A 15,905-nucleotide genomic window follows, 5' to 3' on the forward strand; every position below is an offset into this window, starting at 1 on the left:
CAATTTGGATTATGATTCCAACGGACATAATTAATTAAAGAAATAAAAGGCAACATGATCCAGAAGTTGCTCTGATAACTAAGGAAATTTCATTATGTTTCCCTTAATACAGGGGAATCTCCTTCCACCTCCGGGGAGAATCACTCATTTCACTTAGTTAAAAACTTTCCATACTTTTTTTTTTTTTTTATCTCTAACTATTAATGACTAATGTTCTATTTAAACCATGCATTAATGGAAAATAATAAAAGGGAATTTAGTTTTATTTATGATTGACTATTATAAGTTGAAATATTTTATAAAAGTTGATTCTGCTCTCATTTGAGACGTAGAAAAGAATTTAAATTTAAATTATTTATTTTTTTATCCTCTCTTATATTAATAAAAACATTCAAAAGTTCATGCTGGTGTGAAAGGAATTTAGGAGGGTGAAAAGGAAGAGGAAAAGAAAGGGGGAGATTGGCGGCGGCGGTGGTGGGTGGGGGATTATGGAGTCTCGACTGTTTGGGTGATAATAATCACAGACAGGTTCACACTCGTGGGCGGTGACTTTGACTTAGAGGAGTTTTTGAAATGACAAAAAGGCATGCATGCATTTGAGTCTTATGATTGCATTTTCATTTTCATGCTTTCTCATGCATTTCAAATCCCTCCCTACTTACGCTACCCTCGTCGTCTTGCCATTTACTTGTTGGTCCTTCCAATTTGTTTATTTATTTTCCCTTTTCCCCCTTCAAATTACTCACTCTTCTATTTTTTGCAATCAAACAAACAATTTATGATAAAAAAATATTCTTCCCTTTTTAATATTTCAAAATATTTTATTTTTTTTTAAATTGACATCACTGAATAGTATTATATAAACCTAAGCAACAAAATACTTAAATATAATTATTTTAATATTACTTAAAATTAAGTACGACTATATTAATTATATAAATGGCTCAACGTTTTATCTATTTATTTAATTCTCACTTTTAATTAATTTATAATTAATATTAATATTTTAAATTAAATTTAAAAAATCATATTTCTTGTTAGTCATGACTCCACTCAATTCAAGTAAATAACTTTAGAAAAAGTTTCCCTTACATATAAATATAATATAATATATATTATTAAATCGATTTTTTGACTTTTCAAATTTTATTTAAAGTCTTTATCTATAAATAGAAAAGGGCACTACATTTGTTTATTTATTTACTTATTTATCATTCGTTTGTTTATTTATTTACACAAATCACAACCACAAATTATGTTATAAACAACGATTCCTGCTATTTAAAGATAAAAAGGAAAAAAAAGAGAAGATGCTAGCATTTGATTTTTTCTTATAGCGGTTCAACTTGACGTTTGTTTTTATAAGAAGATAAATATCTTCTACTTTTAATAATAATAATAATAATAATGCAAACAAAATTAAGAAAAAGGGCTCATTATTTTATTATATAAGACATCAAAATGGTCAAGACACGTAATGGCATCTTTCAACATAAATAGAACACATGGTCATGCCTTAATTGTTTTGTTGACTCGTGCTCTGTGGTCACTTCCAACTTTATTTAATAAACATGGAATTTCTTGTGAAATAGGAATTAAATGAACCTGATTATGTGATAATTTGACATTGTCCGTGTACAAAAAAACTTATAATAAATTGTCCACATGTTAAAATTATCCAACTCCTAAAACACACACGGTCCAAATGTGAAGATCTAAACTCAAAATCTCTACATCTTAAAAATAAATATTTTTACCATTTGATCTAACTAGCTTATTATATCTTAAGCAAATGTGATTCATTGATTTGAATTGGTTTCTCAATAGTAGATTTGATATGCTTTCTCCTTTTTGAATTCTGAGGATTTATCTGGTTAAATTAAATTAATCAAATTATTTTATCTATCAGTAGAAAATATATCATTATATATTATATAAGTTAATTTTATTTTGAAATAGTTTTATATATGATTTTAAATTTTAAGTTAGTTTGACCGAATATTTATTTATATTATTTATAATTAAAATTCTTTTAAAACTTAATTTATATTCAATTTCAAAAATAAAATGCTCTCCTATGAAAGCTATAATTAATTTATAACCATGTTTCAAGTTTCGAAATTTAAAGATTTCGTGTTTAAATAAAAAGATTTATCATTATTTAAGCATTAAAAAAAGTATTATTACGGTTAATCGTAGTTGAAACATCTATCCATACAACTATTACTCAAACATGACGATTTTGATATCATAATGAGATAATCATATAAAATTAACAAGCATATTCAACCCATAGTTTACAATTTTATTCATACTATATCAATAATCAAGCTCAAATTGCAACTAATCTTAATTGGGTTAATTTATTAATTAAAGCAAAAAAATAATAAATTGGAGTCAATTGTAACAAAATTTCACAAAACAAAAGAAATAATAACTAATAATAATAATAATAATAACAAAGGAAAAGAAGTTAAGTTTAAAGAATTATCTTCCCATTTCAATAACTAATAAAAATAGTCTTTGTAGATTTTGCAAATAATGATTATCTTATGATTTTTTATCATTAACAGTTTTAATACCAAGCATGCTAATAATGTTTATTCACTTCAATGTGATTTTATATTTTAATATTTTTAATGGTTTTTATAATGACACTTTCATGCCTTTTGTCTTAATTTCTATTTATATACCAGTATAACATGAATAAATAATAATAATAATAATAATAATAATAATATATTTCTATAATAATAGTACATAGTTGTATACTTCACAAATTCACACCCATAGTTAAAATTTAATTTTAAATAATTATCTTTTAATATAACTAAGCCAAAAGCTTCAGGACAAAAGGTAAAGCTGAATAAATCCGTTTTTTTATTGAATAAGAGTGTTAGCCCTTATGTGAAGACAACAGTTTTTGAGAAGCTTCATATGAAGGAAATGGCCTCTGAGGATAATTACCTTGATCATCCCTCGGTTTGGGGCAGCTCGAAATCGATGGCCTTTAAGTTTATAATAAACATATTCATGAGAAAGCCCAAAGTTGGAAGAGTGCATTGCTTTCTCATGTAGGCAAGAGGTGATGGTAAAGTCAGTTTTATCTGCCATTCCAACCTACTCCATGAGCTGTTTCAGGTTTCCAAAAAAGGTCACCAGGAAAACAAATAGCATATTGTCATCTTTATGGTGGGGTAGCAGTATAGAAAAGAGGGGCCTCAAGCTTGTCATCTTTAGGAAAATGGATGCGTTTAACCTTGCTTTGCTTAGTAAACAATGTTGGAACTCATCACCGAGTCAGATAGGTTATGGCCTAGGTTAAGCAATTTATTACCTAATATCTTATTTTCTTGAAGCGCACCAATAGGTGAGACCTTCCTGGGATGGCAGAGTATGTTGACTGTAAGAGATATTTTTAGGAGATGGATAGGTTTCTGCATTAATAATGGAAGGAAACATAAAATATGGGATAGCCCTTGGATTCCCGACCTTCCTAATCATAGAGTGGCAACTCCTAGACCCTAGAATTGTAGGATAAGCAAAGTGGCAGACCCATGACGGTGTGTGGAACGTTAATCTCCTGAGGTCATTATTTTCAGAAGCAGTGGTCTTTGAAATCAGTAAAGTTCCAATGAGGCCTTTGTCTAAGCTTAATAAGGTTGTCTGGCTCATCCTAAAGGCAAACTGATTGTAAGATCTGCTTACCATTCCATTTGAAACTTTAGAGATATGGTTGTGCTGTTGAATAGAGCATCCAACTATAATAATAGTGATGTCAGGATTTGGAAATCAATATGGTACTCGAATCTTTCTCCTAAGTTTAAGACTTTCATATGGAGAGTTGCTTGCGGTAGCCTTCTATCCAGACTCAGGCTAGTTAAAAATGAATTTAATAGAATCCAGCTTGTGCTCAATTTGTTCAAAAGAAGACAAGACTATAAAGCTTTTTCTTTTTTTTTTTGTGACCATGCCAAAGCTTCTTGGTTGGCATCTAACTTATTATTTATCCATGTCGCTATGGTTTTACACGTTTTAATCATGGTGGCTGGAAGTATGTCAGAAATCTAAGGCAAACGTTGTTGATATGCCACTTAAGATATCTGGCCTTTGTTGAAGTATCTGGGAAGCTAGAAACTCATTTGTGGTTAATTCTACTTATCCTGACCCTATGCTTTCTATTTGTAGAGCTCAAAAGTTAATTCAAGAGTTGGTGCGAGCGGCCCAGGATTTGCTGAGCAATGAGTATTCTTCTTCCAGTTCTACCCTTCCAGTTTATGCCCAGAAGTGGTCTGCCCTCCTCATGGGGTCTACTTCAAAGAAAGCTGTTGTAGTTGTCCTATGCCGTAACCATGAAGGATCGTTAATGGATGGAACATCTGCAATAATCAAGACTAGAACTCCTCTATTGGGAGAAGCTTATGCCGTTCCTTATGTTGTTTATCTTACAGTGCAATTGAAAGCCCTGAACTGTATTTTTGAAATGGATAACTTACTTTTGTCCAAGGCAGTGAATCAACCATCTGACTACCCTTCGGAGCTCGACTCTGTAGTATCTAGTATTTTGAACCTCATGTTGAGTATTCCTAGCAGCTCAGTTGTTTTGCTCCAAGATTATGTAACAAATCTGCAAATGGTATAGCCTCTTCAACTTTGAATCATAGTCTTCTAAGTTGAGCGGCGGATTGTGCTTAATGGAATTTTGTTTTACTAGAAAAAAGAATGCATCACAAAAAGAAATCTAAACATCTAATTTATAAAAGTACAAAATCATATCAGAGCTAATAAAAGAATATCAGCATGTTTGATAGTAAAATATTAACGAGTCATATCACAGAGAAGTCGTTTGTCATGAAATAAAGTATAAGGACGGTTTTGTCAATATTGTAGCTTTTTTTTTTTCTTTTAATTTCCTTAAAAAATTATTTTGACTATCCAAACGACAAAGCGTTTAAAATAATAATAACAGGCAGTAGTCTCCTTGAGGTTTGTGTTTAAAAACTACAGCAATAATAAAATCATGTAAGCTTAGCTTGTCGTCTTGATTTGGCGATATCCACACTAAAATTTTTCTTGCTCTCTGTTCGTCGCCAATAATAGATCCGTTCGTTTTTTCATCTTCTGATTCTCAAGTAAAACAAAATGGTTGGTTTTATTATCTTCACTTGTGCTCTTATGTTTTACTTATTGTAATTAATTTGAGGTTTTCTTTTTATATGTATATATTTGGTTGCGTGGTTACTGCTGGATATCTATGAAAACAAATAGATAGGATCTTAATCGATTGGTATTTTGGTTTTTGTTTTCTGCTATAACAATAATTTACCTCAAAGTAGGAATTTTGTCTTGGTGCTATATAAATATGGCTTTGATTATGTGTAAAAATTGAAACCCTAATTTACTTAAGTATGAAGGCACTGGTTTTTATAATTCTTTGCTTAAGTATATTATTAGCTTAAGTGATTGTTAATAAAGATCATATCTTTTTTTCTTTTTTTCTTTTTTGCAGGCAACTCTTGCTGATTCTTTCTTGGCAGACCTTGATGAGTTATCTGATAATGATGCTGATATTATTGTGAGGAAATTTTCGTCAGTCTTTTCTTTTACTTCCATTTCTCTTTTCAATAAACTATTAAGCTAGACAGTTTTATTATTCTATTGGGGGATTTTTTTTCGTTACTTTAGTTTCAGAGGGAGGTTTTTTTGTGTGTATACTCTCCTTGACATTGTTGAATACTCTCCTTGACATTGTTGATTTCTTGAAGGAGGAAGAAGATGCTGATGCTGGAAACATGGAGGAAGATGTTGATGGGGACATGGCGGATATCGAGGCCCTTAATTATGATGATTTGGATAGTGTCTCAAAATTGCAGAAAACACAGAGATTCAATGATATAATGCAGGTTAGTCAGGCTGCATTTATCCAATGCTTATGTTATTATGTTGCTTAAACCTTTTAATAGCAGTGTTTGCATTATGTAATTTGGTTTATCATCTTAAACTCTTTCCTCACCTGGCCTTGCCCTTTTCAACTTTATGGGAGGAGAAAAAGAATGTGTCAATAATGCTCGAATTACTTCTTTGCTAGTTGTATTCCTTGTCCTGTAGTATTTCAATACTCTAATCTTTACAAAATAATTACACGATGTTTTGCTTGGTTTATTTAAGTGTGATTATTTAGTTTCGAAGTCTGTTGTCCACTTTTCTCTTATACATCTACTGCAAGCAAAAACTTGTCTCGATTCATTTGTGCCGTATAATACTACTCTTCAATTTTAAATTCATTATTGGGAGGATGAGATCTTTCACATGAGTTTGTTTAATAATTTTTTATGTTGACATGTATATAATGGTTTATCTATTCTATAAATGGCAGAAAGTGGAAGGTGCCCTCGAGAAAGGTTCTGACGAGTCAGATCATGGTATTGTATTGGAAGATGATCCCGAATATCAACTAATTGTGGACTGTAATGCATTATCAGTTGATATCGAGAATGAAATCATCATTATCCACAATTTTATCCGTGACAAATACCGTTTAAAGTTTCCGGAACTTGAGTCACTTGTGCATCATCCTATTGATTATGCTCGTGTGGTGAAAAAGATAGGCAATGAGATGGATTTGACCCTTGTTGATTTGGAAGGGCTTTTACCATCAGCTATTATTATGGTGGTTTCAGTGACAGCATCAACAACAAGTGGCAAACCACTTTCTGAAGAAGTCCTCCAAAAGACAGTTGATGCATGCGATCGAGCTCTTGCGCTTGATACTGCAAAGAAAAAGGTGCTTGATTTTGTAGAGAGTAGAATGGGATACATTGCACCAAATCTTTCTGCTATTGTTGGGAGTGCTGTTGCAGCAAAGCTTATGGGGACGGCTGGTGGTCTGTCAGCATTAGCCAAGATGCCTGCTTGTAATGTTCAGCTTCTTGGTGCCAAGAAGAAGAACTTAGCAGGATTTTCCACTGCAACATCTCAATTTCGTGTAGGTTATATCGAGCAAACGGAGGTATTCCAGTCAACTCCACCTTCTCTGAGAATACGTGCTTGCCGACTATTGGCTGCAAAATCAACACTTGCTGCACGGATAGATTCTACTAGGGGAGATCCATCAGGAAACACTGGAAGAACACTTCGGGAAGCAATCCATAAGAAAATAGAGAAGTGGCAAGAGCCTCCTCCTGCAAAGCAGCCTAAACCACTTCCAGTTCCTGATTCTGAGCCCAAGAAAAAGAGGGGTGGGCGGCGTTTGAGGAAGATGAAGGAAAGGTAATGCAGCTTTTCCTGTGATTTATTCTTGCCTGGCTGTTTTCTTCTTTGGATTCCTTTGTAACTTTCTTTAATGTGTCTTCTCAGATATGCAGTGACAGACATGAGGAAGCTTGCCAACAGGATGCAATTTGGTGTGCCTGAAGAGAGCTCTTTAGGTAAATTCTTCTCTCTCTAGCTTCTACTGATTCTGTGGGCTTTAAGTTTTAATCCTTGCATTTATTTACTAAATGTTTAACACTCCATTTGTTTAAGCTCTGATTAAGCATCAGACTATAATTCTGAAAATATGCAAGCCTGCATATGACCCATTGCATTTCTTTTTAGGGATGAAAGTAAGTATCCTTGCTGCTTTTTATAGTTAGTGGTGTGTAGATAAAGTTTATGAGAAAAAAAGCCTATCCCACTCTTCTCTTTAGCTTATTATGGCAGATTGAGAATTTATCTTTAAGTTTCAAAAATGGTTGATGTGCTTGTTGACAATAGGTGATGGACTGGGAGAAGGTTATGGAATGCTTGGTCAAGCTGGGAGTGGCAAGCTGCGTGTATCTATCGGTCAGAGCAAACTCGCTGCAAAAGTTGCTAAGAAGTAGGTCTTTTTTTTTCTGTTTTAATGCCCAACAAAGGTTTAATAATGAGCTTCGATCTATGTTTTTCTCAACCATCTCCTGTATCTCAGATTATGGGTTGCCTGCTTACATTCCCTGTTATTGTTTTTAGATTCAAGGAGAAGCAATATGGAAGCAGTGGTGCTACATCTGGTCTGACGTCAAGTCTCGCATTTACACCTGTTCAGGTTTCTCTATACTTCTCATCTCCTTGATTATGAATTTCTGCTGCCTGTGTCATGTTCCTCTATGAAGGAACTAAAAAGCACTGGCGGTGCATGTCTTACTGACAAAAATTTTAAAAAGGGAAGTGTATTTAGCCCAAAGGGGACAATGTATAAAAATCTGATTTACTTGGTTCCATTATCCTTATAATCTGATTCAATAATTCCATTTATTGTGAAGTTTCTCTGCCTTTGCAACTTCAACCAGGTTCTTGCTATGTGCACCGAAGTGTTGGTGTCACAATTACTATCCAGGAAAATTGTGGTTTTCTAAGTTTACCATACACCATGACACCTTCCCTGACTATTTTTTATGTGTATTTTAAATACATCAGAAGATATTTTTCAAGAATCATAATTTGTATGACGTAGAATTTCTTTTTGAAGGAATGAATATATGCCCTTAGGTTATCATTGACAAATCTATTTTCAGGTCAAATGTGAAAATTTGATCGATTTATGAACCATTTGATAGTAGAATCCTCATTTCCCTGTTGATTCTGTTAAAAATACCTTCCACCTAGATGTGCTTTTTAAGTCCATTGTTTCTAGGACAGTATTGATAAAGACGCAAGTTTTAGTACCTCCTATCCTCTTTAGGAACTAGCGGAGAGACTATACAGTGATGTCAGTGAATTCCATAATGAGCCATAAATTTTTTTGTATTCCTTTTCTTTTCCCGCAAAATCTTAAATTCTTTTCTTCACTCATGTTTCACTGGTTGTTGATCTTAGTTACATGCCATCTTTGCTTGACAGGGTATTGAGCTCTCAAATCCCCAAGCTCATGCGCACCAACTTGGTAGCGGAACCCAGAGTACCTACTTTTCTGAGACTGGAACGTTTTCAAAGATCAAGAGGACCTAAATTATGTTTAATCCTACAAATCATGCTCACCAACTTGGCAGCATAGTTGAAAGTTAAACATATTTCTGACGTGGAGGCATTTTCTGAGATCGACACTTGTGCAAAAGGCTGTCCTACATAGCCAGTTTGTAGTTACTTGTGCGCCACAGCTGATGTAACTGTTAGATAAAGTCGTAGCTTGTGCACATAGTTTTTGAGATTATAATTTGGATTTATAGATCCCCAAGATTATTCCTTGAATGGTCAAAATAACAATGCAACCTAGCAGAGGACAAAATTTTGAGATATATAGGGGTAAATATAAGTCGATGACATAGTAATTAATCATGTCATCTGGACTAACTTAATCATGTGTATTTCTTGGTAACTTATTGTTAACTGTGGGCTGATCTTGTTTTTCTTTTTTCCCTCTTCACTGCCTTCCAAGTTTTGACTATCTTAGCCTCAAGTCTGAACGCTTGTAACTCGAGCAATTCAACCCCTGGCTAGATAAATGGAAAAATCCACCAAAAAGGCCCAGAACTGAAGAGTCTGACTCTCTAGAACAACTGATTTTAATCCTTCTGATAGTATGTTTATTTCTGCTACCGATTTGGACCAGACTTTTCAACTCTTCTCTATGAGAGTCATTATCTAAATGTCTGGCTCTCTTTAAACATGTGGCGGGGGAAATGAAAGTGATGGTGGTCTGAGGCCATTCGTCCATTACAAGGTGACTAAAAGAAATATCAAGTGGAGAAACCATCAAAACATCCAGACTTAGAAAAAATCAAAAGTTTTTCTTTCTTTCTTTCTTTCTTTCTTTTTGGTTTGTTTTTTTTTGGGTAAAAGAAGAATGACATACACATCTATGGTGTTGTTCATTCTAGCTGATTATGGATGTACCCTTTGCGACAATATTATAATGCTGTCCTGTTGTCATTTGTTTCTTTGTAAAAATCCAACTCATTTTGTCTTTTGCTTTTGCTTTTTCCTTGGGCAACATCAGAATTCAACATACTGTTCATGGTCTTGTATATATATATATATATATATATGCATGGATGAGCATCCACTCTGACCCATTCAATTTTTCACGGGAACCCATTATTAAGCAGTTTCATTTTATTGAGTTCCGAATTTTTATTTTATTTTATTTTATTGAATTTATATAATATTTTTGAGTTCTTCTACATAATTTATGAGATTTTTATTATTTCATTAAGCTATTAAATTTGTCTTTTTATTTTAATTAAAGACTATTTAAATTTTTAATCAAAGCAAAAATAAAATATAAAAACTCAATAAAATAAAGTTAAAAGATTTAGACATGTAAAAATCCATTTTGTCTAATATTTATACTTATATGCCATTGCATCTTCTAAAGTTTATATTTGCTAAAGAAAATTGGAAGATATTACTAAGTAGTAGTTGGTTGTTAATTAATAGCAAAGTTGTATATTTCAATAATAATAAATGACTTTCATATTAATAGAACTCCAAATCACCAATAAAGAAAATCTGATCTTTTTTTCTAATTTGGCATTTAAAGTTGCTAAGAATATCATATCTAATATCGGCCAAATTCATTATGTTATCTTTATTGTAGGAGTGAGATGTCTTTTTCCTTAATTAGCTGATTGGGATGTGATATATAAGATTAGGTAAAATTCTCCTTCAAAATCTAAAAATTGAGTAGTTAGCTACTCACAAGTTGACAAGTTATAGCTCTCCTTTTAATTTTAAATAATAATATAAAATTAATATTAAAATATAATTAGTATGCTAATTTTTAGAATTAAAAATTATAATATAATAATTTATTAGTTATAATATTAAAAATATAATTAAAATACTATTTAATTATTACTGAAATAGAAAAAATAGTTTAAATTAATTATAGAAAATATAAATATTATACATCACTATGTCTATATATCAGAATCACTATCTTTATTTATTAAATTTATTAATGTACATTTATATATAATCAACTTTTTCTTTAATTATTATATCACTCGGTGACTATATTGAGTCACAAATTGATTTTATTGTGATTTGATGAGTCTTTAAATGATTCTGATCTTTTAAATATCAGAATCAAACTCATCATAACTCTCATAACAGAATACAATAAACTTCCATAAAAGAAGACAAAAAAATAATAATTAATAAATAAAATTAACAAACAGTTAAAAAGTAAATATAAAATAAGATCCTAAACGAACTTTCAACTAAATAATTTTTTTTATTAGAAGAAATTGATTTATCTTCGGATGTTGAAACTTTAGAAGTCATGACATTTTTTTTCATATATCTTTGATTTGCCATTTACTTATCCAAATTTAGTATTAAAGACCCATAAGAGATTTTACAATTAAAATCTACAAACTCTGACCAATTCATATAAATAAGATTGAAATTATGATTTGGTTATTTTATTGTGATTGAAAAAAATTACTAGAAAAGAATAAAAAATAAAGAATTAAAATTAGCTACCTTCAACGGTAAAAAAAAAAAAGCCGTTGACAGCAACAAAAAAAAAGAAAGTAGAAAAGAAATTTTAAGATTTGCTTTTTGTTTAATTGTTAGTGAAATACTTTATGGCAACCAAGAAGAGGGAGTGAATTGGTTGTTTACAAAAATCAATTTAAACTAAAAACTTTTACTTTGAAAAATTTGGATATTAAAACTAATATTAGCGAAAGCAATTGAACAATTATCAATATAAAATACAAGAACAAATCACAATATATAGCAAGCATAAATATAACAAATCTAATAGTGTAGGAAAGAGGGATTCAAACACAAAATGTATAGTAGTTCGGCTAACTCTTTGCCTACATCAACTCCTAAAGCTTCATATGAGATTTTTACTATCAATGATCTTTTTATGGGTGCAAGATCAAATCCAAGTATTTTCAAGCTCACACTCAAATTTCTTATAAGTGTTCTAATGGCTAATACTCAAACCCAAGTGTTTTCTATGGCAAACACTCTAACCCAATTTAAGATTTTTAATTTTAGTTATAAGAGCAATTAATCTCTTATACAAGTACTAAACCTAACCCTTTTGAGCTTTGAATATAGGAATCAATCACTCAACTATCCAAAGATTCAAACCATTTCTTCAATCTTTCATGCAAGATGAATTTCATGAAGAAATAGAGATTGTTGAGAGATATAACAAATAGGACGCTCAAGTAAATGCTCTTTCTTGAACCATTAGAAATGAAGTTTAAATACTTCTAAGTGAAATAGAGTCGTTATACCCTCATTCAATATAAATATAGTTGTTATAACAATCTTTAAAAATGCAGCTTCACGGATAGAAACAATCCTTCACACCTATAAAATATTAACACGAAAAATAGATTTAAAAAATTGGAACCCGTTATGGCCATGAATAATTCTTCATAGCTGGGAAGTCTGCTTTCACGGCTGAGAACCCAAGTTTCACAACTAGGAACTTTGACTATGACGACTATTGGACTTATGAGAAAAAATTTCTTTACGAGTATGAATCTTTGTTTACAGTTGTAAGCTTTCTATCACAGCTGGAAAGATTTTCTCATGGCCGTGAATGGTTATTTTCACGGCTGAGAATGTTGGGCCTGAATGCTTCTGTGGATTTTCTGCTTTTCAATCATGAGCTTGACCATTTAAAAACTCTACATCTTCAGCTATACAACTCCAAATGGTAAACTGTATTTTTTTATTAGAAATCTTGGTTAATCCACAACAACATTATAGTCTCAAGAAACTCCAAAATCAACAATTTTCATACTCTAAAAAATTAAAATATTTTATTGCTCATCTAGTCTTAACGGTTTGGACGTGCTTTAGTATTTTTACTGTTGCGTTTTCCATACAACTCGGATTGATGTAAGACCTTTTCCATATGAAATTATATTCCCATGAATATAAATTTAGGGAAAGGCATATTAGAATTCCTCTTGTATAAATATTGCCATTAATTCTAATTGACTTCACCGACTGCAATCCAATTTGATAGCTTGAGTATAATTCACTCAAAAATCTGAAATTTCATTGTTCTAAGTCTAAAAATTATTCTAATTTTTGTTCCTGAAAGCATAATGATGTAATCGTCCATTCATATATGTCTTGCCCTCATATACTCTTATAAGTAGTACAATTTATTCTCTAAACTTCACCTAACTAATTTTATTCAATTGAGATCATCCATGTCCAAAAGAGTTTCTTCACTCCATGCTCTTTGCATTGCCTTTCTATATTCTATCACTCTTTCCATCTTTATTACTTCATTATTTTATTTTGATCTTCATAATAATTCAAATATTCAAAGTCCTTGACTCTTAATCCATCTTTACATTTATACCTTCATCTTTATTTATATATATCAATTATAATTAACGATTACATACTAAGAACAACAATACTAAATAAGATTGTTAGTAGTAATAATATTTTACATTATCAAAATCATCTATGAAACCTCAGGGTAATAATTAGTTTAGTAAGTAATTGTCAATAATATTTTTCATTAATTAATATAAATATTATTATATATAATTAATTTTCATATTTTGTACTTTAGAATTATAATTTTTATAGAAAATCTAATAAAGACATTTCAGAGAAATAGTGATAAAATTAATAATATTATTTCAAAAATTAATTCTTCTAATTCCTATATAAATTTTAAAAAATGAACTATCCTTTAAAAAAAAGCATATAAAATTATTTTCTTTCTCATCATTCCCACCAAAATAAAGTCTTAAATGGGATGATGAACTTTTTGATTTGAACATGAGAGGACAACAAAGCTGCAAATGCTATGTAGATAAAGATGCAATAATTAATTAGCATTTGCTCCTGATTTCCTGGATGTGAACACATGAAAGCCATCCGGTCTCATTGAACACTTGCATCCTCTTCCCAATATAATTGATCTGTCTCAAGGATTTTGAGTATCCTGTATCCATTTTCTTTTTATTATGCGAAATTATAAATATATTTTAACCGGCAATTTACTCATACTATTATAAAATTATTTTATTTATTTTATATTTAAAAATCTTATCTTATATATATTATAAATAATTTAACTTATAATTATTATTCATATAGAAAAATAAGTTTTATTTTTATTTTTATTTTTATAATACTTTTATTATATCTATATTAATATTTTATATAAATCATATAATATATTTTTATAAAATTTCTGTATTTATTATATATTAAAATAAATATACATGAGAAGTATATATATTTATCAATTTTAATATTTTTATCTATTTTATTACATTAATAAATTTTTATACATCTATATAATAATTATTTTTAATAAATTATACTGTTAAAACTCTTACTATTTATTTTATTATTTTTTATATGACATATATACATATCGAAATTTTTCTATTTATTATATTGTATATATAAGTTTCTTAACCTGTTAATTTTTTTTTTAACTACTTTTGTAATCTAAGTATAAAAGTTTTATATTTTCACTATTCTGTTATTAAGTATTAATTGAATTACGATTTATTGGTTATTAAGTTTAACATTATTAATAAATTATATAACTATTAGTTATTTTTGTCATTGTGGATTTATTTCTTTTTTCTTTACGAGTTTTGTTTTTGTTTCTTTTATAAGTTTTATGTATAACTTCATCTTCTCGTGGCGGATATTAATGATGAATTTATTTTGAAAGAAAGAAGAAATTGTTGAATATTCAATGCTGATTTTTCTTTAATAAAAAGCAATTGTCAACGACTACAAAAAGATAATTATCTTTCCCTTTTCAATTATTCATTGACCATTTTATATTTTAGAGATTGCGGTTTCACTAATTTAGAAAAACAAAAAAAAATATGTGTTTGTAAATTATAACTAAAATATATATCTTTCCGTTAAAAAAATTTGATTCGCAATAATTTGACTATTTTTATTTTAATCAGTCATTATTATCATACTATTTATCTTTGATAATATTGATTTAGAGTTTAATAACTCTTAATTTTATTATATATGATTTAAAAAATATAAAAATATATTTTATATTTTTATTTTATAAAAATAACACATATATATTAATTTTTTTCCTATTCTCATTCGAATTTCTTTTTGAGAAAACTGTCTAATTTTTTTATAAGTACCCACATCCTAAAATTCTGTAGTTTCTATTATTAATTTTTAAAATTTTATTTTTTTAGTTAACTCTAGAGATGTATTAATGTTTTTACGTCCGTCCCATTAATACAATAAATACAAAAAAAGTTTAGCAGTAGAACTGTCGATTTCATTTTCAATTAAACTAATTAGCTAAAATTTTAGATCTGAAGCTTTTAGTCTATTATTTGATGGAATGACTTGTAATATGATATTATTAAAAGAAAAGAAGGAAAATAGAAAAATAAAAAAATAAAGAAATCTTTCTTAAAATTAAAAATAGAACAAACCTATAGATTTAAATATTGATGTTTGTCTTTATATAATTTATGTTTATTTGATAGATTACTTTTAGTGGTATTAATGAAAAATTATATTTCTTTTCCATTTAAAAGAAAATAAAATAATTTACTGTTTTTTGAAAATGGTATAAACCATTTGTAATCCATTAAAAGTAAAATATAAGAAATTACTTTCTTCCATTATTATGTGGATTCTTTATTTATATTAACTGTTAATTTTTTATTAGTTCATTTAATTATAAATATAAATTAAATAAATTATCTTTACAGATTATAAAATTTATTATGTATATTTTAATACAAAAATAAATAAAAAAGTATAATATTATATTAAATATATAAAAATCATAAATGATTAAATTCGTTCATTATCTGTAAACAAAATAAAATATCAAAATTATTGACAATGACAGTACACAGATAAGAATGAATTCCCAAGTCAATAGAAATTTATCAGTCCAATTTCTAATTCTTAAAAATCTATTTAAATTTTGC

General features: G+C 29.3%; 1 protein-coding gene across 1 annotated transcript; it reads left to right on the top strand.

Moving 5' to 3' along the window:
- Positions 1 to 5,007: 5,007 nt before the first annotated feature.
- LOC8276484 (U4/U6 small nuclear ribonucleoprotein Prp31 homolog) lies at positions 5,008 to 9,369 on the top strand. Its single transcript, XM_048376872.1, has 8 exons — positions 5,008 to 5,145; positions 5,510 to 5,575; positions 5,766 to 5,903; positions 6,377 to 7,269; positions 7,357 to 7,427; positions 7,756 to 7,858; positions 7,990 to 8,065; positions 8,860 to 9,369. The coding sequence occupies exons 1-8, from the start codon at positions 5,143 to 5,145 to the stop codon at positions 8,965 to 8,967; spliced, it is 1,458 nt and encodes a 485-aa protein (XP_048232829.1). The 5' UTR covers positions 5,008 to 5,142; the 3' UTR covers positions 8,968 to 9,369.
- The last annotated feature ends 6,536 nt before the right edge of the window (positions 9,370 to 15,905 follow it).

This window comes from Ricinus communis, chromosome 7, assembly GCF_019578655.1.
Source record: "Ricinus communis isolate WT05 ecotype wild-type chromosome 7, ASM1957865v1, whole genome shotgun sequence".
Classification (NCBI taxonomy): Eukaryota; Viridiplantae; Streptophyta; class Magnoliopsida; order Malpighiales; family Euphorbiaceae; genus Ricinus; species Ricinus communis.

Excerpts from the sequence above, each read along its gene's own strand:
- LOC8276484 (XM_048376872.1), top strand. Across the intron at positions 7,859-7,989 it reads GCTGCAAAAGTTGCTAAGAA|ATTCAAGGAGAAGCAATATG; the intron begins GTAGGTCTTTTT and ends TATTGTTTTTAG. Across the intron at positions 8,066-8,859 it reads TCGCATTTACACCTGTTCAG|GGTATTGAGCTCTCAAATCC; the intron begins GTTTCTCTATAC and ends TTTGCTTGACAG.